The following is a 25,056-nucleotide window of genomic DNA, read 5'->3' on the forward strand; positions in this document are numbered from 1 at the left end:
TTAACTGTAACTCAGTAAAACCTTCGAAATTGTTGCATGTTGCAAAAACAAAAACACACCTGGATTGGAACTGCCACTGCCAATCACAGATTACCAGTCCTGCATGTTACGCCCACTGCCACCCCCAGCCAACATCCTTGCACGGCATTTCCTGTTTTCACTCACAATGCGAATTCAATATCAAAACTCACTCGACTGTCTTGCAATACTAAAAGAAAATCAATTGCATTTGTGCTTGTTGCTCACACACCACATTTGAAAACTCACAGGCACCAAAAAGAGATATAGTTGTTTTATTACATACATATAAGTAATACACTACACAAACGTATATTGTACCAATTACATAGAAAACGCGATAATGATTAAGTTTAGCCTACATCAAAACAAGATACATAACTAAAGGTTAAAGAGTAGGCCTATTCATACAATCAAACAATCAGCATGAGGTAATCATTATTTTCTCAGGGGTGTACAGGCTGGGAACTAGGTATGTGTAAGCCTCAAGACAGCTTAGTAATACGAAGGGTTATGGAAACATACAACATATTTGGATAAATTAGGCATTCCCTTTCAAACAGTATGGTAAGTAAGCAGCGGTAAGCGAGGCTCACAAACATTTCTTATTGGTTTATTATTTTAAGGTTTTCATTGGAATGGCTGGTATTCAGCAAATTTCCTGTGGAAAGTTCTCCACCACTTGGTGGAATGTAACCAGACACATGCCAACTAACATGAGACTTCACCATTAACATCAACTCTGTAGGCCACCACTACATTGGTTAGAAAATAAACCGCGTTGGCATGTTTTTCCACTAGAGTTGTGTGTGGTGTGTGATGTTATGTATGTGTGTGTGTGTGTGTGATTTTGAGTGAAACAGGGTTTACATACCCTCACACATCCATTCCTGTGTGTGTGTGTGTGAGAGACGTGCGCTGTTTGCACATGTGAGCGTGAGTGTGTTTGTCTCTGGATGGGCTCATCTCTTCTCTTCCACCAGCAGCTGGAGCCTGTCCTCTCCGTAGCGAGGGGTACTCTGTCCAGTCTCAATGGCCTCACAGTCATCTGTGAAATACACTAGGTCCTGTGGGGAGGTCAAACAGTCAGACCTCGGCATACACAACATCTTCAGCTGCAGAAAGTGGGTGAAAGGATGAGCAAAACTGGCGAAACGTCGGCAGACAAACTAAATGAGCAGAAGTAATCATATTATCTTTTATTTTGAATTGAACTCTGGGCTGTAATTCCCTAGCTTGGTTCCAGAAATGCCATCTCTTCAACTCATGTCATTGTCATTATAAGGGTTGGCATGGCAGAACAGATCTGGAAACAGACTAGTCATTTCCTGTACCACATACAGAATAGGCTATGACAGATATTTTTTTAAATTGTAATACTATTCTGGCTATGAGAGACAGCATGGTTCATTCTTCTGCATAGCTAAGCACACACATACCCGATAACAGATTCGGTTGATAATTGTGTACAGGTTGTTGACTTTGCGCTTCAACAACGCGATCCTGGGACGCTCTCTGCAGTACTGTGTAGGAAGGTTCTCCACAACATAGAGGAAGTCACGGAGCTTGGTCACGATGCACGAATTCTACAGGGAAATAATAAAGACATTGTATAACCTATAGCTCAATGAATATTATAATATATTGGTTCAAAAGTTACACAGAAACAGTTTCAGATACTGGTGTACAACTGTTTTAGATTAATTTAAATTGATTGGCAGGTTATATTTTTCAACTTTGATATCGGCATCCAATCACATTACGGAATGCATGCATCTTCTCATCTACATCAAACATGCATATTGCATCACCAACACATTACAGTTAATGCGATATAGCCCAATGAGACGTCAAATCAGATTATGGTTCCCTCTGTCGACCTTTTCTTCAATACTGACTGGTATGACGTCTGAGAATCAATATTTTGTTCAGATAAATTACATGGTGTTAAACTTACGTGCACATCCAGAAACATCTTGGGCAGAATCTCCACGCAGGTTTTCTACGGAATAAAACGTTTAAATGAGAAAACATTTGGATACATAAGAAAATAACTGTTTTTTTTTAATAATCAAAAAACGAAATTGAAATAGCTCACCGTGAGATGATAATTGTGTAGTTTTTCCAAAAGGTCCATTATTTCCTTGCTCAAGCCAAGCACTCGCGAATAGCATGTCGGTGGTGCACAATCTGCCAACCAAATAAAACTGAAGAAACACAAGAAAGGTGCGAGTCTCATCTTTCTACCCGTTGTTGCGTCGGTTAAAAAAGTATTCTTCTGTAGAGGCAACTACGCTTGGGCTTTACAAAACGAGTGTGTTCTTTGTCGAGCAACGTTGCAGTTTGTAGTTGGGAGTGACAAAAAAAAGAGATGGTGACGTCGAAGATTCACTAAACGCAACATAACTGGAAATTAAACTTATTACGCGCTCCTGTGCATTTTGGATACGTGAAATTTCTTCCAGCTATCAACATCCTTCAGGATGACAACAAAGTGTATCATCCCATGCTGTAACAATCCACATGTCACTATCAAAATTTATTTAAGCACATGTTGGCAGTGGTGGAAAAAGTACCCAATTGTCATACTTAAGTAAAAGTAAATATACATTATTAGAAAATGACTCAAGTAAAAGTGAAAGTCACCCAGTAAAATACTACTTGAGTAAAAGTATACAAGTTGTTGGTTTTAAATATACTTTAGTATAAAAATACATGTAGTTGCTAAAATATACTTAAGTATCAAAAGTAAAAATATGAATAATAAAACATTCATTATATTAAGCAAACCAGATGGCACAATGTTCTTGTTTTTTTTATATAAATTGAGCCAGGGTCATAATCCAACATTCAGACATCATTTACAAACAAAGCATTTGTGTTTAGTGAGTTCGCCAAATCAGAGACAGTAGGATGACCAGGGATGTTCTCTTGATAAGTGTGTGAATTTGACTATTTTCTGTCCTGCTATGCATTCAAAATGTAACAAGTACTTTTGGGTGTCAGGGAAAATGTATGGAGTAAAAGTACATAATTGTCTTTAGGAATGTTGTGAAGTAAAAGTGAAAGTTGTCAGAAATGTAAATAGTAAAGTACAGATACCCCCAAAAACTACTTCAGTAGTACTTTAAAGTATTTTTTACTTAAGTAAAAGTAAGTAAAGTAATTTACATCACTGCATGTTGGTAACATTTGTATGGCTGTTAATGAAACGATTTACAGAGCTATAGGTAGGCCTAGTTAATAAACTGAGTTTATATAGCTAAACTGATCATTATTAATTTATTGATCGTTTTTGAATTTGTAAAAAAAACTGTTGTAACACATTGGTTGAACTTGTGGGATTGTTATTTTGAAGCTTGCCAAAAAAATGACCATTGCAGGTGTTTTAACATACAATGGATAGGAACACTCTACGATACAATTTTTTATATAACATTTGTACTTATTTATCATAATTGTATTTATAACATTTGTTAAAATATTGATAATGGTGATGTGGTTTATGTATATGCCAAGACGTGCAAATCATTCATTATCAGAAAAACTAGCTGTCTACAGACAAAGCCTGCAACTATATGGCTATTTTACAGTACCTTGAGACTACTTAATTAAACGTTAATACATATCATTTTGCTCATTGTTACCATAATACCATCATTGAGTACCATAAAGGTGGGACATTTTAAAGCACATAACAGAGTCTAACAGGGCACATGTTCCCCTAGCCTGGTCTCAGATCTGTTTGTTCTGTTTTGCCAACTCCTTCAGTCAAACAGACCTGGGACCAGGCTAGTGGTTCAGTATAGGACCAGTAGGAATCTAATGGCAAGTCTGTGTCTACAGTAGACCCTCTTGAAACCACCAGCAAGCTCAGGGTTGGTCTGTGGGGGCCACTGATCCCTTCTTCAGATTAAGAAAGTTTCTCTTCTTCCTCTTCCTGTTGGTGGACCCTGTCGTGTTCTGGGGCTCCGGCAGAACGCGGAACACAAACACCCTCTCCCCCGTAGTGGGGATGTCCAGTACTACTGCATTCTTGGCCAAGCCAGAAGTGGAGGGTACTGCTGCAATAGTGGAGACAAACACAGTTTCACTGTCCACCTCTCCTCCTCCTCCCACTGAAATCTGAACAGAGTCTTGGAGCTGTTCCGAGGATATGGTTTGGCTCGTTCCAGTCGCGACTGGTTTGGGAATGGCAACAACTCCCTCCCTCCCCTTTTCCTGGACCAACACTTGCATGACGTCCCTGCGAGCCTCGGGTCTGTGATTGAGAAACAGCCTCTCCAGCAGGCTCTGTCTCTTCTCCTGGAACCTGGAAAATGAAGAGGAAGAGTATGACATTTGATTATGATTTCTGAAGCATCTACAGTATATATAGCATTTTACAAAAGTGGGACCAAAATGCATCTACCACTCTATGTTGCTATGTGCCAAATATTGTATCTCCCTAGTTATTTCCTAGTACTTCGTAAAAGTACCCTTGGGCTCCAATTCAATCACCGATAAAGAAAAACAGCACTGCAGGTTGACTCACAATCAATGTTTATGCTTTATCGTTATCAAGGTAGTAACCTTTCAAAATTCACACAGACCCACCTGTCCTTGTTGTCAACATTACATTGTCAACATTCTGAGTTGATGAGAACTGACTGAATTAGGACCTGAAAGTGTATCCACATCTAAAATAAAAGCTCCAAAAAAAAGTTGAGGCTCTTTGTCTTGCACTCACTGGTTTCTGTCCTTGTCCGTGCTGTGGGCTGAGACATTCCTCCCCACCATTTCCTGCCTCAGTCTGACCAGCAGAGATTTTCCTGCTCCCTCTGGCCACCTGAGAAAAAAAACAGCCAGAATGGAAAAGAAAAATAGCTCTCTGGCGATAAAGAAAATTATTCACGCGGGGGACAAGCGAATTAAGCAGATGGAGACTCCACAAAATTATGCATTTTGTTCGATTTAAGTTAACTTTCTCAGTAACTTCCCTCTTTTCCTGGCTAGACAGGCCAAGTCCCAGGTGTCCTCATACAAAGAGCATTATTCACACAAGCAACAGAGTCCAAACAGAGTGTTGGCCAGCCCAGACAGGACATTGACAGTAAGTGTTCCAAGCTCCCAGCCAATGTATCATGTGCAGAATGGGAAGGTATGATCCACATCACTAAGGGCTTAACATGGTCAACACACACCTGCACAGTAGTGAAGAGGGCACGACAGTACCTCTTCCCTCTCAGGAGGCTGAAAAGAATTGATATGGGCCCTCAGATCGTAAAAAAGTTCTACAGCTGCACCATTGAGAGCATCTTGACTGTCTGCATCACCGCTTGGTATAGCAATTGCACTGCCCTTGACCGCAAAGCGATACAAAGGGTGGTGAGGACAGCCCAGTACATCACTGGAGCCAAGCTCCCTGCCATCCAGGACCTCTATACCAGGCGGTGTCAGAGCAAGGCCCAAAAATTGACAAAGACTCCTGCCACCCAAGCCATGGACTGTTCACTCTCCTACCATCCAGCAAACGTTACCGGAGCATCGGCTCCTGGACCAACAGACTCAGAGACAGCTTCTACACCCAAGCCATAATATCCAGACTGCTAAATAGTAAATTAATGGTACCCAAACTATCTGCACTGACCCTACACACACTCACTAGACTTTATATACACACCATATACACACACTACACCGTCACTCCCACACATATCCCTCACACATTCAAACACTAAATATGCACACACAACACAAACAAACATACACTCACACACACTCACTTTTACACTCATCATTTGCTGCTGCTAATATTTGTATTTATTATTATCTAACCGGACACCTAGTCACTTTACCCTGCCTTCATGTACATATCTATCTCAAATAACTCGTACTTCTGCACATTGATCTGGTACTGGTACTCCCTGTATAGAGCCCCATTCTTGTGTATTTTATTTTACTCCTCTTGAGTTAGTTACTGTTTATTTTTTTAATATATATTTTTTTACTCTGCATCGTTGTGAAAGGTTCGTCAGCAAGCATTTCACAGTAAAGTCCACACCACTTGTATTCGGCGCATGTGACAAATAAAATGGGATTTGATTTGAATGACTATTCTTTCCCTCCTCAGAGAGATCACATTGATTAGTCTCACTACTTCGACAGTGCTGTAAGAATGCGGTTACAACTAACATTTTACACACCAAGTAAATCCGAGGAAGGTCCCAAAGAATGATCAAAGACTCCAGCCTCCCAAGCCATAGACTGTTCTCTCTGGAACCAGCAGAACCGTGAACAGATTCTACCCCCAAGCCATAGACTGTTCTCTCTGGAACCAGCAGAACCGTGAACAGATTCTACCCCCAAGCCATAGACTGTTCTCTCTGGAACCAGCAGAACCGTGAACAGATTCTGGCTTGGGGGTAGACTGTTCTCCTGGAACCAGCAGCCATAAGACTGTTCTCTCTGGAACCAGCAGAACCGTGAACAGATTCTACCCCCAAGCCAAAGACTGTTCTCTCTGGAACCAGCAGAACCGTGAACAGATTCTACCCCCAAGCCATAAGACTGTTCTCTCTGGAACCAGCAGAACCGTGAACAGATTCTACCCCCAAGCCATAGACTGTTCTCTCTGGAACCAGCAGAACCGTGAACAGATTCTACCCCCAAGCCATAGACTGTTCTCTCTGGAACCAGCAGAACCGTGAACAGATTCTACCCCCAAGCCATAGACTGTTCTCTCTGGAACCAGCAGAACCGTGAACAGATTCTACCCCCAAGCCATAAGACTGCTAAACAAGACAGCTAAATAGCTAATCAAATGGCTACCTACTGCTGCTACTGTCTATCTATCCTGTTGCCTAGTCACTTTAACCCTACCTATATGTAAATGGCTACCTTAATTACCTCATGCCTCTGCACATCAACTCGACACTGGTGCTCCCTGTATATAGCCATGTTATTTGGGGGGTTGTGTGTATTGTTTTGTATTGTTAGGTATTACAAACCGTTGGAGCTAGAACCATAAGCATTTCGCTGCATCTACAATAACATCCGCAATATGTGTATGCGACCAATAAAATTTGATTTGATATTATATGCTCGTCATTGTTATTCGTTATTTACTGTGTATTCATTCCTCGTGACACTATTACATTTGTATCTTTAACTCGAAAAAGGACTCGGAAGTAAGCATTTGACTGTTAGTCCACACCTGTAGTTTACGAAACGTGAAGACTTTATTTTGACTTGATCTTTTCGCAGGTTCTGTCAAAAGTTCTCATGTGAACTGAAATGCCAGCGTCCCCTGTATGATCACATAAATCTTAGCTTGCTATTAATTCCCTACATGAATGCTGAAATGTTGAACCATTTTCTTGTAGTTCCTTTTTGTTCTACTTTGGAATCTACTTGAAATTGCTTTTAGTTCTACTTTTTGTGGTAGTATATTTGTGTGTGACAGGTGCTTACAATTAGTGCCATAGCGCAGTTTCGCGGAGCCCACCCTGTAGTTTGAAAGCAAATTTCCTGTAATAAAAAATAAAGAATGGCTTATGACGTGTTCATATGCTATCTGGGGGGCCCAACCTCCGGGGGGACCACTTGCGGGAACTGCGGGGGCGTGCGTGTCGTCAGTTGTTACAATGGCAAGAAGGGACATTTTCACAGTTAAGTTAATAGGAGACTAATTCAATTCTTAAATTGACACATGATGAATATGTCTTATAAGCTTTTAAGATGGGAAACAAACTGAATCCAGCGTTTACTGACAAGTAACACATTGTGCTGGTGTGAGTCACTCATAGACACCCGCCTAAACATCTGGTACACGGCACAAACTGTTCCGAGAATTCTATTCTCTAGTGGTATTGGTATTTTGGAGCCTGCTAAGCAGTGAGCATATGTATAACTTCATTTACTTACTGGATATAAGTGGAGGGTTAAAACTGGCGTTAGACACCAAAGATGTGCAAGCTGTCAGATTACCAACTTGACTAAAGTTTACCCTGAGTTTTCAATGGCCAGGCAGAGAGTTTATGTCTCAGACTTCTTTTCTGCCAAGACTGCTACTTAAAAAAAAAAGATTTCTCCCCAATTTTGTGGTATCCAATGGGTAGTAGTTACTGTCTTGTCTCATCGCTGCAACTCCTGTACGTACTCAGGAGAGGCGAAGGTCGAGAGCCATGCATCCTCCGAAACACAACCCAACCAAGCCGCACTGCTTCTTGACACAACGCACATCCAACCCGGAAGCCAGCCGCACCAATGTCGGAGGAAAGAAACACCGTATACCTGGCAACCTGGTCAACGTGCACTGTACCATGCCCGCCACAGGAGTCGCTAGTGCACGATGAGACAAGGATATCCCTGCCGCCAAACCCTTCTTAACCCGGACGACGCTGGGCAAATTGTGCGCCGCCCCATGGGCAGCTAGCACTGCGATGCAGTGCCTTAGACCACTGCGCCAACCGGGAGGCCCAAGACTGCTACTTTTTGCTGTTCCCAATCTTCGCCCTCCCTTGGGAACAGCCAATATTGGCAATGGAAGATTTGAACTTTGTTGTTGTTAATATCTGTAAGCAGGAACATGCCACAGTGTGTATGGTGATGTCATGCTGACAACTCTACCTTTAAGCTCTGTTGCTGCAGATTTGAAGTCTGTTGCTGTTGTAAAGCAGGAAGTCGCCCTGCTATGTTGATGATGTCATATTGCAGACTCTACCTTTAAATGTCTACTGCGAGATTCTGGCCATGTTCTACTTACCCAGAGTCAAATGAACTCGTAGATACAATTTTTATGTTTCTGCGTGCAGTATGAAGGAAGTTAGCAGACGTTTCGCGAACCAATACTAACTAGCTTTAGCGCAATGACTGGAAGTCTACAGGTACAATAGCAATGCTGGCCTAAATGCCTAAATGCCAATTCTGAAGAAAACACTCCAATCCACTACCAATAAAACTATTGCTAGACGAAGGAGCTTCAGTAGTTCTTACGCTGTGCTTTCCTGCTCTGCGGACGCTGGAAAGACCGATAGCTTGGGACAGAGGGCATCAATGAGGGAGAGCAGCTCCGACTCGGGGAGGGTTGGGAGGAGGAGGCGGAGAGCCTCTAGGAGAACCTCGGTGGAGACTTGGCTCTGCCTCACTAACCTGGCCGCAAACTCCAGATCCTGGGGAGGGATGGACGAAAAAGAGGGACAGAGGGAAATAAAACTGTCTCCTTGGGCTTGGGCTGTCAACAAAATAGTGACTCAGACCCAGATGAAGCCTACTTCCAGGCTAAAAAGCAACTAAAAAGCAATTGGAGAATTACAATTATATGATGGCTAGATCACCTGGTCACAGTTTGTGTAGAGTCTCTTCAGCTCCAGCTGCTCCTTGAGATCCTCCATGGCTTGATTCCTAGCGTTGGCCTCTTGCAGGCTGGGGAAAAAAAGGATAAAATATTCAGAATTATTCTGTTCGCACTTGGAGCTGTTCTGTGTTACACTTCATGGTGCATTTGTGTAAGAATATTTCTCAATTGTACATTTGTTTTAGGCAGAATAATAGCTCCAAAAAGCCCACCTCTCTGTCTGCAGAACAATGACCTGATCACACGTGTACAGGGCCTCGTGAAGGATGGTGGCCATGCGGCTGTCACGCTCTATATGAAACAGCCTCCTTTGCCCTTCCTCTTCCTCCTCTTCCTCATCAGAGTAGTGTGGGTCTTTGGGTGGTCTGTGTTTGGAGGGTCCAGACTCCAGACTCTCCAACTCTGCATGCTCTCTCTGGAGCTGGAGCTCCGCTTCCTCCAAACCCTGTAGTCACACGCCAAGGGATCACGCTCTTCACAAAACCTTTATCCACTGAGGATATATCTTATCCTGTATCTGTGTGTGTGTGACCAAATTGCTCAGGCGGATTTGATCAAATTGAGCCAACGATGTAATATTTCACAGCTAAAGTATGAATCAGGCTACAGTACATGCTAAAGCATCCAACATGCCACAATGTCCTATCCTACCAGACAGTGGTTCTGGATGCTCTGGGCTATGGGGGCTGCCCCCAGGCTCCTGCTGGCTCGCAGTTCTTCTGTGAGCAGGCTCTGGATGGTGAGCAGAGCTCTGGAGGTCTCCAGGACCCTGGTCCTCCTCTCAGCCTTCTGGTAGTGGAGGGCGGCCATCTGCACGGCCAGGCCGTCTGCCTGGTTCCGGAGCTCCGATTCCCTCACGCTACGCATCTCCTCCAGGACCTAGAGAGAGAGAGAAAGATGTTGGAGCGTCAGGGAACGAAGGGGTTTAGCTAAAGTTGTAGGAAATGAGTTAGGTTAAGTGATTAGGTCACAGTTACTCAACTAAGCTCTCCCTGGACACTGGTGAGACATACATCGAACACCCTGTGGCTTACTCTTATTTTGTGTTAAATGGGCACATTTTATAATAGTTCATGGACCAGTTAGGCAGCCCTAGGAACCCTAGTCATAGCAAGAGCAGGTTTATCAGTAGGCTGACTAACAGGTTTCATAACACTGGCAGCAAACGCTAAGGGACAGTTTTTCTGAATTTGATGATGACTATTCCTGGACTAAAAAGAACGTTCAACGAGATAATTTACAGAGTGTGGATTTTAGTCCAGGAGTAGGCTTAATCTAGGTCTGAGAAACTCTAAAGGTTTCGGAGTCCATCCGGGAATATCCCCTTTACCTGCCTCTGCTATATTCCCATCTCGTCCAGCTGGAAGTGTGAGAAAGTGTCAAAGGAGCAAAAAGTGAGTGAATGTGACAAAAGAGGATATGCGCAATATAAAAGCCTTCTCCTCCATTTTATAACTGCCCCTCGGGACAAATAAAGTTTCAGTGAACTGAATTCCACCGAACCTTCTCCCTCACAGTGCGCTCCATTTCTTTTTCTTTCTCAAACAGCTGTATCCTGTCCTCCATCTTCTTCTGGAAGAGCAGCAGTTCTGAGGGGTCTGCTCTCTGTCTGCCCTCAGTGGATTTCCCTTTAGTCCTCGTCTTCTTCTGGAAAACACACAAGATGGTTAGTGAGATGGTGAGGGAAACATCTCCACAGCATAGGCTACTGTCATTTCATCTAGTCTGTTTAGCATTAGTTGCTATTTGTTTTACCATTGACCACTGTGGATATAGCCTAGGTGTTTTTGTCAATACTTTCATACGTTCCCACAATGTGCCAATGCTCCAGCTTACATGTCTGTAGAAGTTCTGGCGTCAGTTGGAAGAGAGGGGATGAGTTTGAAATAGGACGGCCATCACCAGTGACTTCACTGCCATATCCGCAATTTGATGTTATTTTAATGGACAAAAAATGTGCTTTTCTTTCAAAAACAAGGACATTTCTAAGTGACCCCAAACTTTTGAACGGTACTGTATATACACTGCTCAAAAAAATAAAGGGAACACTTAAACAACACAATGTAACTCCAAGTCAATCACACTTCTGTGAAATCAAACTGTCCACTTAGGAAGCAACACTGATTGACAATAAATGTCACATGCTGTTGTGCAAATGGAATAGACAACAGGTGGAAATTATAGGCAATTAGCAAGACACCCCCAATAAAGGAGTGTTTCTGCAGGTGGGGACCACAGACCACTTCTCAGTTCCTATGCTTCCTGGCTGATGTTTTGGTCACTTTTGAATGCTGGCGGTGCTTTCCCTCTAGTGGTAGCATGAGACTGAGTCTACAACCCACACAAGTGGCTCAGGTAGTGCAGCTCTTCCAGGATGGCACATCAATGCGAGCTGTGGCAAGAAGGTTTGCTGTGTCTGTCAGCATAGTGTCCAGAGCATGGAGGCGCTACCAGGAGACAGGCCAGTACATCAGGAGACGTGGAGGAGGCCGTAGGAGGGCAACAACCCAACAGCAGGACCGCTACCTCCGCCTTTGTGCAAGGAGGAGTAGGAGGAGCACTGCCAGAGCCTTGCAAAATGACCTCCAGCAGGCCACAAATGTGCATGTGTCTGCTCAAACGGTCAGAAACAGACTCCATGAGGGTGGTATGAGGGCCCGACGTCCACTAGGTGGGGGTTGTGCTTACAGCCCAACACCGTGCAGGACGTTTGGCATTTGCCAGAGAACACCAAGATTGGCAAGCAACTGGCGCCCTGTGCTCTTCACAGATGAAAGCAGGTTCGCACTGAGCACGTGACAGACGTGACAGTCTGGAGACGCCGTGGAGAACGTTCTGCTGCCTGCAACATCCTCCAGCATAACCGGTTTGGCGGTGGGTCAGTCATGGTGTGGGGTGGCATTTCTTTGGGGGGCCGCACAGCCTTGCACGTGCTCGCCAGAGGTAGCCTGACTGCCATTATGTACCGAGATGAGATCCTCAGACCCCTTGTTAGACTATATGCTCGTGCGGTTGGCCCTGGGTTCCTCCTAATGCTAGACCTCATGTGGCTGGAGTGTGTCAGCAGTTCCTGCAAGAGGAAGGCATTGATGCTATGGACCGGCCCGTCCGTTCCCCAGACCTGAATCCAATTGAGCACATCTGGGACATCATGTCTCGCTCCATCTACCAACGCCACGTTGCACCACAGACTGTCCAGGAGTTGGCGGATGCTTTAGTCCAGGTCTGGTAGGAGATCCCTCAGGAGACCATCCGCCACCTCATCAAGAGCATGCCCAGGCGTTGTAGGGAGGTCATACAGGCACGTGGATGCCACACACACTACTGAGCCTCATTTTGACTTGTTTTAAGGACATTACGTCAAAGTTGGATCAGCCTGTAGTGTGGATTTCCACTTTAATTTTGAGTGTGACTCCAAATCCAGACCTCCATGGGTTGATAAATTTGATTTCCATTGATCATTTTTGTGTGATTTTGTTGTCAGCACATTCAACTATGTAAAGAAAAAAGTATTTAATAAGAATATTTCATTAATTCAGATCTAGGATGTGTTATTTTAGTGTTCCCTTTATTTTTTTGAGCAGTGTATATAATGCAACATGTCCAAGTGATCTTTGTCAACTGTATGTTACAGTATGTTACAGCTAAGGAACCAGCAGAGGGCGGTATTATCATTTTGGCACTACAAACTGTATCAGATACTCCACCTACCTCTTGCTGTGGATGTTCAACCTGCTCCTCCATCTCCTTCCTCCAGGTGGACAGAGCGGCCTGCAGTTTGGAGCGGGAGAGGGCGTGGGGCAGCATCAGGCAGTGGTCCATCCTGGACAGACAGTTCTGGAACTCCAGCTTCATGTGTAGGAGCTCCTCGTCCGATAAGGTGAGCTGTGACGAGCACAGAGACCTTGGAAGGATAGAAAATACACGCAAACACACACACAGATGGCCACACACACATAATTAGCACAAAGTGCTAATATTTGCATGCAGATACCCCAGAGGTTTATTTTTTGCCCACCTTTCACAAGTATTCTGAAATGTGTACCAACGTGACCATCTTCTCTGTAGCGCAACGGACTGACCTGAAAAAGTGATTGGAAAATAAACATCTGCTCACCTGAAGAAGACGTGTCCCCTGGACCTCAGCTCCTGCTGCTCCTGCAGCTCCCTCTCCATGTCCTGGTGCAGCGAGTCCCTGGAGGCCTGGAGGGTCCTCACTGCCGCCTTGCCCTCCAGATAGAGCCTCTCCTGGGCCTGGGACAGGGCGCTGCTGCTGGCCCCTATGGGGGACCCCGATTCTGGCTGCTGGAGGGGGTCACAGGGGTTCCCCAGGGCCAGCAGAGCCTGCGCGACAGCAGGCTGGATGGCCTTCACCTCCGCCATGGCGCTGTGGATCACACGCATGGTGACCTGGGGGAGGTCAAAGGTGAATCTCCAGTCAATAGAAAGTCAGAGAAAGTGAAACTACTTGCTTGGTTAGTTAACAATCCATGTAACTATGTATGTATAATCATGTATGATGTTCATTTGCTGTCTAACAATCGCTTTTTCAAGTTGTGTACTTGTAACAAAGTAAGTCTTGTCCGTCAATGGTCTCGAACTGGGGACCTTCTGCAGACCAACACTTTGCACTCACAAAGCAGCATTACCTATTGCTCCACAAAAGCCATGGCCCTGGCAGAGCAAGGGAAACAACTACTTTAAGTCTTAGACAGCGAGTGCTGTCACTTGCACAATGGATGTTACTAGCACACTGCTAACTAGCTAGCGATTTGAAAATGGCAACATGTGTTGTGAAAGTTATAGCTACCAGTTACCTAATCTAACCGTTGTATATAAGGAGAGAGGCGGGTGTTGTGTCATTTTGAGTTACCTTACGGATGTCTGCAGCGGCCTCCTCATCCAGGTTGTTGATGAGCTCCCCAAGCTCCAGGCACTGGGCGGTCAGCAGGCTCTGCCAGCAGCGGAGGTGTTGGGCTGGCTCCACCTCCATCCTGTCCTCCTCCAGGCCCCCTCGGGACAGGGCTGACAGCTCCTTCTGCCTCTGCTTGTGGCCCTGCAGCTGGATGAAGAGAAAAAGACAAGGTTGAAAAGCTTAAAATCGAGCCCTGGCCCCTACAGGCACTCCTTGAGCATGTTCAGTCGGCAAATGTAAAACGTTGCAGATAGAAATGGCAAGAACAGAGCTGATGTTGGTTCAATATATATTCATCTGAATATTCCACTACGTTGTGCCCTGCTGAACAGAACAAAACCTAGCTGTTACCTATTTCAATTCAAATTCAGATTGCTTTATTGGCATGATATACAATTTGTAGATATTGCCAAAGCAGTATAGTGGTACAGCATTTGAGTAAATACAGTACAATGCAAAGAGGGTAATGAATACAGTTAATTTCAGCAGTATTAATAATAGTACATATAATCATGTATACAGGAACAACACTACTGCTGTTGTATTGTGTAATCTTCGGTCGATAGAATTCATTAAATAAAAATATTATTATATAAAAGAAAGAATGGCTAATCAACAACAAAATGTACATGGATGATGGTTACACTATGTATTACTTGTAAGTTATATACAATGTAAATACTTCAGGGAATTAATGGTTATGGGATGTCCTTCAGGCTATGGCAATCATATACATACAGTGACTTCAGAAAGTATTCCGACGCTTTCCACATTTTGGTACGTTACAGCCTTATTCTAAAATTGATTCAATTGTTTTTTCCTTCATCAATGTACACACAATACCCAATAATGGAAAAGCAAAAACAGGTTTTTAGAATTTTAGCTCATTTATTAAAAATTAAAAACAGAAATATTGTATTTACATAAGTATTCAGTATCCTTTAAGTATTCAGATCCTTTACTTGTAGAAGCACCTCCAGACGTGACACTTGGCATTCAGGCCAAAAAGTTAAATCTTGGTTTGATCAGACAAGAGAATCTTGTTTCTCATGGTCTGAGTCCTTTAGGTGCCTTTTGGCAAACTCCATGTGGGCTGTCATGTGCCTTTTACTGAGGAGTGGCTTCCGTCTGGTTTGATTGGTGGGGTGATGCAGAGACGGTTGTCCTTCTGGAAGGTTCTCCCATCTCCACCATGGGGTTCCTGTTCACCTCTCTGACCAAGGCCCTTCTCCCCCGATTGCTCAGTTTGGCCTAGAGGCCAGCTCTAAGAAGAGTCTTGGTGGTTCCAAACTTCTTCCATTTAAGAATAATGGAGGCCACTGTGTTCTTGGGGATCTTCAATGCTGCAGACATTTTCTGGTACCCTTCCCCAGATATGTGCCTCGACACAATCCTATCTCGGAGCTCTATGGACAATTCCTTTGACCACATGGCTTGGTTTTCGATCTGACATGCACTGTCAACTGTGGGACCTTATATAGGCAGGTGTGTGCCTTTCCAAATCATGTCCAATCAATTGTATTTACCACAGGTGGACTCCAATCAAGTTGTAGAAACATCTCACGGATAATCAATGGAAACAGGATGCACCTGAGCTCAATTTCGTATCTTATAGCAAAGGGTCTGAATACTTATGTAAATATTTCAGTTTTTCTAAAAATGTAGTTATGTTAATAGGATATTTCAGTATTTGTCATAATGGGTTATTGTGTGTAGATTGCTGAGGATTTTTATTTATTTTCTCCATTTCAGAATAAGGCGGTAACATAACAAAATGTGGAAAAATTCAAGACACAGTATGTATTTGTAATATTTGTGGTTTCTCCATTACCCAGAATAATTCCCAGCTTTATGTTATTAGTAAATGAGTAAATGCACAGGAGTTGTGAATTGATTGAGATATTTTCTTGAAAAAATATTATCTTATTTGGGAGTATTTCTCAAATAAGTGCTAATTCATTATTTATCTAATTAAGATATGCAAATGTATTGCCTGAGAGCAACACTGTGAAGTTTGACTTAAACAACGCACTGTCAATCATCTCACCATGTCAGAGATGAGGTCCCTCCTCTTCTTGACCAGGCCACAGTGCATGGCCCTCCTCTCCTGGTTCAGAGCCTCATCCAGGCCCTGCCTCACCAGCACCAGCTCCTTCTGAGCCTTGTCTAGCAGCAGCTCAACCTGCTCTTCAGACACATCGCTCCCCCTGTTGGAATACAGGCAAGGTTGCATTTTTAGGAATGTAGGCTACATCTACGTTATACAAGTTTCCCGACCCTTAGTAGTCTACAATGGCTTAAGGACAAGTAGGTAGAAGACAACAGGTGCTATAAAACCTGACATACAGTATAACACATGTAGAGAGTCATAGCACAAACCTCCTATGCTGGCTGAAGCAGTTCTCTATCTGGCTGGAGGTCCTGGAGAAGGTCTCGGAGATGAGGCCCTTCAGGCTGTGGAGGCTGTGCACCAGGAACCTCCTCTGGGCGTGGCGCTCTCCCAGCATGCAACGTTGGTTAGCCAGGACCACATCCAGCACCTCCTCCAGCTGATTCTAGAGAGATGAGACGTGATGAGATCAAATAAAATGAGATGAGATAAGATGAACTGAGAAGACATGCGATGAGACATGATATGTGGTTGTCTCACCTAGCTATCTCAACATGAATGCACTAACTGTAAGTCGCTCTGGATAAGAGCATCTGCTAAATGACTAAAATGTGAATGTCAATTAGATAAGATGAGAAGAGATGGTAAGAGATGAGAAGAAATGAGATGAGATAGATAAGACAAGATATGTGAAGAGATTAGTTGAGAGCACAGTATTTCCCCTTGACTTTTCCATTTAGTCCAAAACAACTTTCAGTGATACATACAGTGAAACATTGCTGAAAACTATTGCTGAAGTAGCTCCTACCTGAACATTTACATTGGCTGTTTCAAAGTGTTTCCTCCCATCTGTTCCTACTGAACGGGACCATCTTCACTAGCTCACCTGATAGGCAAAGTAGTCATGCAGGAGACTCCTGGCCTGGGTCTTCTCCAGCTCGCACATCCTGGTGGCTTCCTCCAGCTCCTCTGAGAAGATCTTGTGCAGCTCCACTCTTCTCCACTCCACTATCTGCCTTTGGACCTTGGCTGAGGCCTCCTCGTGTCTCACCAGCAGAGTGCGCTGGAGGTGACTCTGGTTCAGCTTGTGGAGCTTCTCCAGGAGGACACTGCATTGGTGGAGCTCCTGGAGAATCAACCAGAATCAACCAGACCTGTGTTAAATACAAGTGTGAAATACTTGAAGTGCACTTGATTTAGTCTATCCAAGTGCCATGGAGAGCTACTGGGTGTGCAGGCTTTTGCTACAGCCCACCACTAATACACCTGCTTCAAATAATCACCTAACCATAGTCTTGACCATAATTAGCTAAATCAGGTATTTAAGCACAGGGCTGGAGTTGCTTCTCCATCTGTGCCCATAGGAGCCATTTCTGACATGTTTAACAAATTATTTATGCACAAGTCACATAGCTCTCTACCTCCGCCAATGGTTTTTGATTGATAATAGCCACTACAGTACCTGTTCGTCAGAGTGCTGAAACAGCACCTCTGCCCGGGCCTTCTCCTGGGCCTCTCTGCGATGCTCCACCTCCATCTGCTCCCGGGTCTCCAGGTTGCACTGGGCCGCCAGGGTTGCCATGCGTGCCAAGTGCTCCTCCTTCAGCTTGCCCTCCATGCCCATCAACTGGCCGTGGAGCACGCTCAGTAGCCGCTGTTCGGCCTGCTGGGACATGTGGTTCTGGGAGCGCAGCGCGGCCAGCAGGGCTGCGATCACATCTTTGTACATCTGGACCCGACTGCTCTCCAGGCTGGAAGTGGCTCGCAGCAGGCTGGACATCTCCAGGCTGTGAGGATGTCAGATATACAGTACCAGTCAAAAGTTTGGACACACCTACTCATTCAAGGTTTATTTTTTTATATATATTTTTTTACTATTTTCTACATTATAGAAAAGTAGTGAAGACAAAAAGTGTTAAACAAATCAAAATATATTTTATATTTTAGAATCTTCAAAGCAGCCACCCTTTGACTTGATGACAGCTTTGCACAATTTTGGCATTCTCTCAACCAGCTTCATGAAGAATGCTTTTCCAACAGTCTTGAAGGAGATCCCACATATGCGAAGCACTTGTTGGCTGCTTTTCCTTCAGTCTGCGGTCCAACTCATCCCAAACCATCTCAATTGGGTTGAGGTTGGGTGATTGTGGGGTCCACGTCATCTGATGCAGCCCTCCATCACTCTCCTTCTTGGTCAAATATAACTTACACAGCCTGGAGGTGTGTTTTAGGTCATTGTCCTGATGATCATCCGTTCACCTACCCGGCGTCTCACAAAGACATAGCGGTTGGAACCAAACATATCAAATTTGGACTCATCAGACCAAAGGACAGATTTCTACCGGTCTAATGTCCATTGCTCATGTTTCTTGGCCCAAGCAAGTCTCTTCTTCTTACTCATGTCCTTTAGTAGTGGTTTATTTGCAGCAATTTGACCATGAAGGCCTGATTCACGCAGTCTTCTCTGAACAGTTGATGTTGAGATGTGCCTATTACCTTACCTATTAACTTTCAAAGTTCTTGACATTTTCCGTAATTGACTGACCTTCATGTCTTAAAGTAATGATGGACTGTAATTTCTCTTTGCTTATTTGAGCTGTTCTTGCCATAATATGGACTTGGTATTTTACCAAATAGGGCTATCTTCTGTATATCACCCCTACCTTGTCACAACACAACTGATATAAATTCCACAAATGAACTTTTAACAAGGCACACCTGTTAATTTAAATGCATTCCAGGTGACTACCTCATGAAGCTGGTTGAGAGAATGCTAAGAGTGTGCAAAGTTGACATTAAGGCAAAGGGTGGCTACTTTGAAGAATCTCAAATATAAAATACATTTTGATTTGTTTAACACTTTTTTAGTTACATGATTCAAATGACCAAATAGCCCTCTAGTGGCCTCATGGATGGAACATTATTTTAAAAAATCTTCATATTTTCAGAATTAACAAACATATATTTTTTGTTGTTGTTGAAAATTTGGTGTTTCTATGTCAAACTGTTTTGTTAAAATTCAGTACTATGTGATGTATATAAAGCGTAATATTGGGATGCAAACTCAAAATTTAGTACAGTTCCACTCTATATCTGACATGGTACAGATGTCTTCTTTTTTTTAAGACTATAACAATATGTTAGGTGTATACTTTTGTTTCAAAGTTGATTTGTACAAAGAAACACTCTGTGTAACCCAGATTTAGCCCACTGCAGTACAAGTTTAATGCGGACAGGTATAATGTCAGTGTTAACCCAATATTCATTTAGCAGTGGCGGGCCACCATTACTAAAACGTTAGCACTACTAAAAAAAGAATACTTTCGGGGATGGTAAGTCATTTTCAGTATAAACTTAAATGACTACAACCAGATATAAAGTATGTAGAAAAGAGTAACAGAGTTATATATTTTTAAATAAGATCATGTTTGAGAACTAACAACCACCAGAATAAAAAATAGACAGTCAGGGAGAGTAAAAATGTCCCAAAATGTTATGGCATGGGGGGCCCCCATTGATTGTCTTATAGTGTTTGAGTCACTCAGATAGCATAAGAACAAGGCATAAGCCATTCAAATGTTTTCAATTGCAGGAAATTAGCTTTAAAACTTTTTTTTTTGCCCTGTGACTAAATGTTTGAATTGCAGGAAACTAGCTTTAAAACGGTTACATTTTCTCTTCAACCCATGGCAAAATGTGTAGATTTGCAGGAAATTAGCTTTAAAACGGAAAAACAAATTACAGCATGTGCGGCCATGAGGAAGGTCAAAAACCACGCCATTGGCCAAGCCTCACGCTAATTTTGTCACCGCTGCTGGAAAAAATTATAGGGGAAACACGGAATGCAACATGATGCCTCAATAATTATATGCATGTTTGGCCCCCTTATAAAGCCTTAGCGATGACCAAATAACAGATACTTTCAGTCTAGCAAGAATAGAAATACACTGAATGATAATATAAACGCAACATCCTTTTGATAATGCAAACAAAATGACACTATTACTTGTCTCTGTTGGTTCCATGTTTCATGGGCAGAAATAAAAGAGTGCAGAATGTTTCCATATGCACATAAAGCTTATTTCTCTCAAATTTTGTGCACAAATTTGTTTACATTCCTGTTAGTGAGCATCCACCTGACAGGTGTTGCATATCAAGAAGCTGATTAAACAGCATGATCATTACACAGGTGCACCTTGTGCTGGGGGACAATAATAGGGTACTCTAAAATCTGCAGTTTGGTCACACAACACAATGCCACAAATGTCTCAAGTTTTGAGGTAGTGTGCAATTGTCATGCTGACTGCAGGAATGTCCACCAGATGTTACCAGAGAATTTAATGTTAATTTCTCTACCATAAATTAGTTTTAGAGAATTTAGCAGCACGTCAATCCGGCCTCACAACAGCAGAACACGTGTAACCACGCCAGCCCAGGACCTTCACATTTGGTTTCTTCACCTGCAGGATTGTCTGAGAACAGCCATCGAAACAGCTGATGAAAACTATAAGAAACCGTCTCAGGGAAGCTCATCTGTGTGCTCGTCGTCCTCACCAGGGTCTTGACCTGACTGAAGTTCAGTGTTGTAATCAACGTCAGTTGGCAAACACTCTCCTTCGATGGCCACTGACACACTGGAGAAGTGTGCTCTTCATGGATGAATCCTGGTTTCAACTGTACAGTGCAGATGGCAGAGAGCATGTATGGCGTTGCGTGGGCAAGCGGTTTGCTGATGTGGAGTTATGGTATGGGCAGACATACACTACGGTGCCTCCCGAGTGGCACAGTGGTCTAAGACACTGCATTGCTAGCTGTGCCACTAGAGATTCTGGGTTTGAGTCCAGGCTCTGTCGCAACCGGGAGACCCATGGGGCAGTGCACAATTGGTCAAGTGTCTTCCGGGTTAGGGGAGGGTTTGGCTGTCAGGGATGTCCTTGTCCCATCTCGCTCTAGCGACTCCTGTGGTGGGCCGGGCGCAGTGCACGCTGACACGGTCACCTGTGAACATTTGAACATCTTGGCCATGTTCTGTTATAATCTCCACCCGGCACAGCCAGAAGAGGACTGGCCACCCCTCATAGCCTGGTTCCTCTCTAGGTTTCTTCCTAGGTTCTGGTCTTTCTAGGGAGTTTTTCCTAGCCACCATGCTTCTACACCTACATTGCTTGCTGTTTGGGGGTTTAGGCTGGGTTTCTGTACAGCACTTTGTGACACCAGCTGATGTAAGAAGGGCTTTATAAATACATTTGATTGATTTAGTTCAATTGACTGGTTTCATGATATGAACTGTAACTCGGTAGCATCTTTGAAACACAGTTCCTACTCCTAGAGCATAAGACATCATAAACCATAACGACAAGTAATAAAGCATTATATCCTTTGGCATTTCCACACTCACTTCTCCAGAGCTTGATACATGTTCTGAGGGTCTTCCAGCACCATGATGTCCACCATCTTGTCCTCGAATGCTGCCTCTTCTTTGGCCGTCTCACTCATGTTGCATACCGCATACTCAGGGTCTGAAGCGCCTCGCTTTTTCTTTAGGAATGACAGACATACAAAGAGAAACAGTAACCATCCCTTTACTGTGGATTGCTTTCAAATAGAATACAAACAATCAAAGTCAACGAACAAATGGGAGAAATATCTTTCAAACAATAGTTCAAAATAAATGACAATTTGTTGACTTTGTATTGGTGTCATTGTTTTTCTTTTTGCCATGGCTGGGTGGCTAACAAGTATACAGATCTGTTTGTGCTGTCTTGCCAACTTCATTGCTGTCATTGTCACACAGCAATGGAGTTGGTAGGACATCACAATCAGATCTGGAACTCAGGTAAGCTAATAGAGGTGAGGTTACAGTAACAACGTCTTACCCTTCGCTCTAGGGAGTTTTTCCTGGCTCGGGCACATATTAGGTTCATGGCCAGAAATCCCAGGGACAGCAGCAACAAGGACAGAAAGAATCCACCAATAAACCCAGCAAAATGGACATAGTGATTGGGGTAAATCTGAAAGTGTATAGTGAGAGTAGGTCATATTCATCAATATTTGATAAAGAGAAAGAAATTACTATCAGGGGCACGGACAATGCTGTAATCTGATTACTATGATGAAATGTACATAAGTAAGGTTGTATGTAAGGTTTAGCATTGTAAACGCAGCATTACGTTGAGCAGGACTATCAACCGACATCACATTGATAAACTAAGAAGTAAGAAACGAAGGCTTCAAGGTTACCTTGTTCGTGGAGTTAAGCCTCAGTGTCAAATTAGCCACCATTGGACCAAACATATTGACGTCATTCTGTAGAGCGAGAATAACAGTATAAATTACCCTGGAATAGCACCTATGTATAGCAATGTAAAGTGTTGCTGCTTTGGCAATATAATCAGAGCAAGAGAAAAAGGGACAAAGTGTCTATTAATGTTCTATATTATGTCATGAGGTGATTGCAGTACCAGTGAAGCATTGGAGAAGGTAAGGAAGGCAGGCAGGTCCAGAATTTCACTCTTGTGACCCTTGATGAGGGCAGTGTACGTCACAATGTACTGAGATCCTGCTGCAGAAACACAACCAAAACAACAACGATATTAACTACGGTTGGAAATATGGAGTAAAAAGCTAATACAATCATTTTAACAATGTTCATAACTCCAATTGGATAAGTTCAGGTGGCACAGCCTTCTGTAGCATGGAGCCTGGGTCATGTTCAGTGAGGTACACTGTAGCAAAACAAACTGAAAATCGGTGCTTCTTATTACACAAGTTCAGGTAGTATCTCCCCGTTTCAAATGTAGGCTATTTTCTCATTTTGTGCATACTGAACACAACCCTGGTGATCTGACTGATTGACAGACTGACTGACGGACAGACTGATGAAACCGATTTCTCATGACTCTTGTGTACCTGGCAGTGAGTCGATGGTGAAGGTCTGGAAGCCTTTCTCCACCACCATCCCCCCACTCTGCAGGGCTGCTATCCCAGAGACGGAGTCCCTGATGGCCAGCTGGGAAAGGTTGCTGTCCCCTGGAGGCCCAGTGTTGTTGATGAGCAGGAAGAACGTCAGATGGGGGAACTCGGTACCTGCCTCCACCTGTGTCCCAAAGGATCGTATAGAACACATGGTATATGAGGGCACATTGTACATACACTTCTATATACCGAGCCTAGCCGAACAGTAACGAGCAACGCAAGACCATCCTCTACAGAGTCTACATTACTTACCTGGGCACATTTCTGAAATTTGAGTCCAAATGCTGATGGCTGTGCAGCACTTTGAATCTGAAAGAAAGTACAAAGTAAACACAACAAGTTTTTCTGTTTCACAAAAGCATGGATGGAAACTTGTCCCTTTATGTTCCATTATGGCTTTTGACCACAACCCCTGGACTATGTCTCTGTTTGTGTACTTACCTGAGGCAGAGTGTGACCAGTGATGTATCTGGTGAGACTGCTCCTGCGGCTCCGGGCCTTATGCTGCATGATGTTGGCCAGGTGGCTTAAGGAGGTGTAGAGGGACTGGCCTCCGGGGCCGGCTGGGGCCACAGAACGAAGAGGACCCTCTTCAGCACAGAAAGCCATGGGCCCACATGGCCCTGGTTGTCCTGTGAAGTAACATTAGTAAACATACAATAGTGTACAGTAACAGTACACATAGTTCCGTATGTAGTTATGTCCTGGAGCTGTTCTTGTCTATTAATGTTCAATATTATGTCATGTTTTATGTTTTGTGTGGACCCCAGGAAGAGTAGCTGCTGCTTTTGCAACAGCTAATAAAATACAAAAAATACCAAAAGACACAGTGGGATTGAGAAGATTTAACAGTTAACTGGTGGAATTACTGTCATAGGCTACTTTCTGTTGAGAAGGCCAAGTCTCTTTTGACATTATACCCTTATCGTTACCCTAGGGATGATAATAAATGTTGCAGAACACATAAAATAACAAACCATCCATCTTCTTCGAGCTCAGCTCTGCTGATTTTCCACCAGGGTCATGCTGAAATGGTCTAAGAGAGTCCTGTTGAATGGGAAACATAGTGAAAAACAAAACCTGTTCCAACAACTGCATAGCAGACAGACAGATATAGATGTACAGCCCTTGAAGAAATAGGACAGGCACAGAAATAAGGGAATTGGACTCACTCTAGGTCGACCATTTCCAAATGAGTTCTGTCGAGTTCCCCATGATAGTACAGAGATGTAACAGAACGCGGGATGTACATGGTTGCTGTCCCCCATGATAGCGGAATGGCATGGATTCTCATGATGGCTTACATTATTGAACCCATACGAATGAAAAGGGCGGTGCTGTAGACGTCTCCAAAATACAGGCCTATACTCTTGTTGAAAACAGAAGAAAATAGTGCATACAGTGACTACTTCCACGAGGAAATGTACCTGAAGCATTCGTTTGTTCTAAAACTTTCACTACTTTCCCGAAATCCGTTACATTTTGCATCCTATTGTTACTGTATTAGACAAAGGAAACATTGTCATTGTTCTCTGATAACACGAAATTGTGTTACAATATGTCTTAAAAACATGTCATGCAAAAGAAACAAACAAGAATAACGGGCGAAACAGATTTTTGTCGACTGTGAAAATATAGGTCATGGAAATGGGTCATCCAAACTTCCTCGAAGACTTTGCCAAAACTATGAAGAAAAGTACA

The 25,056-nt window shown here is 43.4% G+C and overlaps 2 protein-coding genes across 4 annotated transcripts; both read right to left on the reverse strand.

The window, feature by feature from the left end:
* Positions 1–277: 277 nt before the first annotated feature.
* LOC112233810 (cytokine-like protein 1) lies at positions 278–2,496 on the reverse strand. 2 transcript variants are annotated; one of them, XM_024401681.2, is made up of 4 exons: positions 2,117–2,496; positions 1,976–2,020; positions 1,458–1,604; positions 278–1,133 (listed from the first exon to the last, which is right to left on the reverse strand). In XM_024401681.2, exons 1-4 carry the CDS (start codon positions 2,255–2,257, stop codon positions 981–983), a joined length of 486 nt encoding a protein of 161 aa, XP_024257449.1. In that variant the 5' UTR covers positions 2,258–2,496; the 3' UTR covers positions 278–980. The 2 variants fall into 2 exon arrangements, with proteins under 2 accessions (XP_024257449.1, XP_024257450.1); XM_024401682.2 differs by having other exon boundaries at positions 278–1,085; positions 2,117–2,451.
* A 645-nt stretch (positions 2,497–3,141) lies between these two features.
* Positions 3,142–25,043, reverse strand: LOC112214309 (limbin-like). 2 transcript variants are annotated; one of them, XM_024372968.2, is made up of 23 exons: positions 24,528–25,043; positions 24,333–24,402; positions 23,797–23,987; positions 23,608–23,664; positions 23,290–23,476; positions 22,842–22,942; positions 22,621–22,686; positions 22,257–22,391; positions 21,779–21,918; positions 17,843–18,167; positions 17,267–17,506; positions 16,650–16,825; positions 16,318–16,477; positions 14,229–14,417; positions 13,473–13,765; positions 13,067–13,259; positions 10,859–10,999; positions 10,007–10,234; positions 9,568–9,800; positions 9,336–9,423; positions 8,995–9,170; positions 4,748–4,846; positions 3,142–4,330 (listed from the first exon to the last, which is right to left on the reverse strand). In XM_024372968.2, the coding sequence occupies exons 1-23, from the start codon at positions 24,789–24,791 to the stop codon at positions 3,892–3,894; spliced, it is 4,191 nt and encodes a 1,396-aa protein (XP_024228736.1). In that variant the 5' UTR covers positions 24,792–25,043; the 3' UTR covers positions 3,142–3,891. The 2 variants fall into 2 exon arrangements, with proteins under 2 accessions (XP_024228736.1, XP_024228730.1); XM_024372962.2 differs by having other exon boundaries at positions 10,859–11,002.
* Positions 25,044–25,056: the final 13 nt, after the last annotated feature.

This window comes from Oncorhynchus tshawytscha, linkage group LG02, assembly GCF_018296145.1.
Source record: "Oncorhynchus tshawytscha isolate Ot180627B linkage group LG02, Otsh_v2.0, whole genome shotgun sequence".
Lineage (NCBI taxonomy): Eukaryota > Metazoa > Chordata > Actinopteri > Salmoniformes > Salmonidae > Oncorhynchus > Oncorhynchus tshawytscha.

Excerpts from the sequence above, each read along its gene's own strand:
- LOC112233810 (XM_024401681.2), bottom strand. The coding sequence starts at position 2,257 with ATGAGACTCGCACCTTTCTTGTGTTTCTTCAGTTTTATTTGGTTGGCA. Across the intron at positions 2,021-2,116 it reads TACACAATTATCATCTCACG|AAAACCTGCGTGGAGATTCT; the intron begins GTGAGCTATTTC and ends TTTATTCCGTAG. Across the intron at positions 1,134-1,457 it reads TCAACCGAATCTGTTATCGG|CTGAAGATGTTGTGTATGCC; the intron begins GTATGTGTGTGC and ends CACTTTCTGCAG.
- LOC112214309 (XM_024372962.2), bottom strand. The coding sequence starts at position 24,791 with ATGCTTCAGGTACATTTCCTCGTGGAAGTAGTCACTGTATGCACTATT. Across the intron at positions 22,392-22,620 it reads GGCTTAACTCCACGAACAAG|ATTTACCCCAATCACTATGT; the intron begins GTAACCTTGAAG and ends ATACACTTTCAG. Across the intron at positions 9,801-10,006 it reads GCATCCAGAACCACTGTCTG|GGTTTGGAGGAAGCGGAGCT; the intron begins GTAGGATAGGAC and ends GTGTGACTACAG.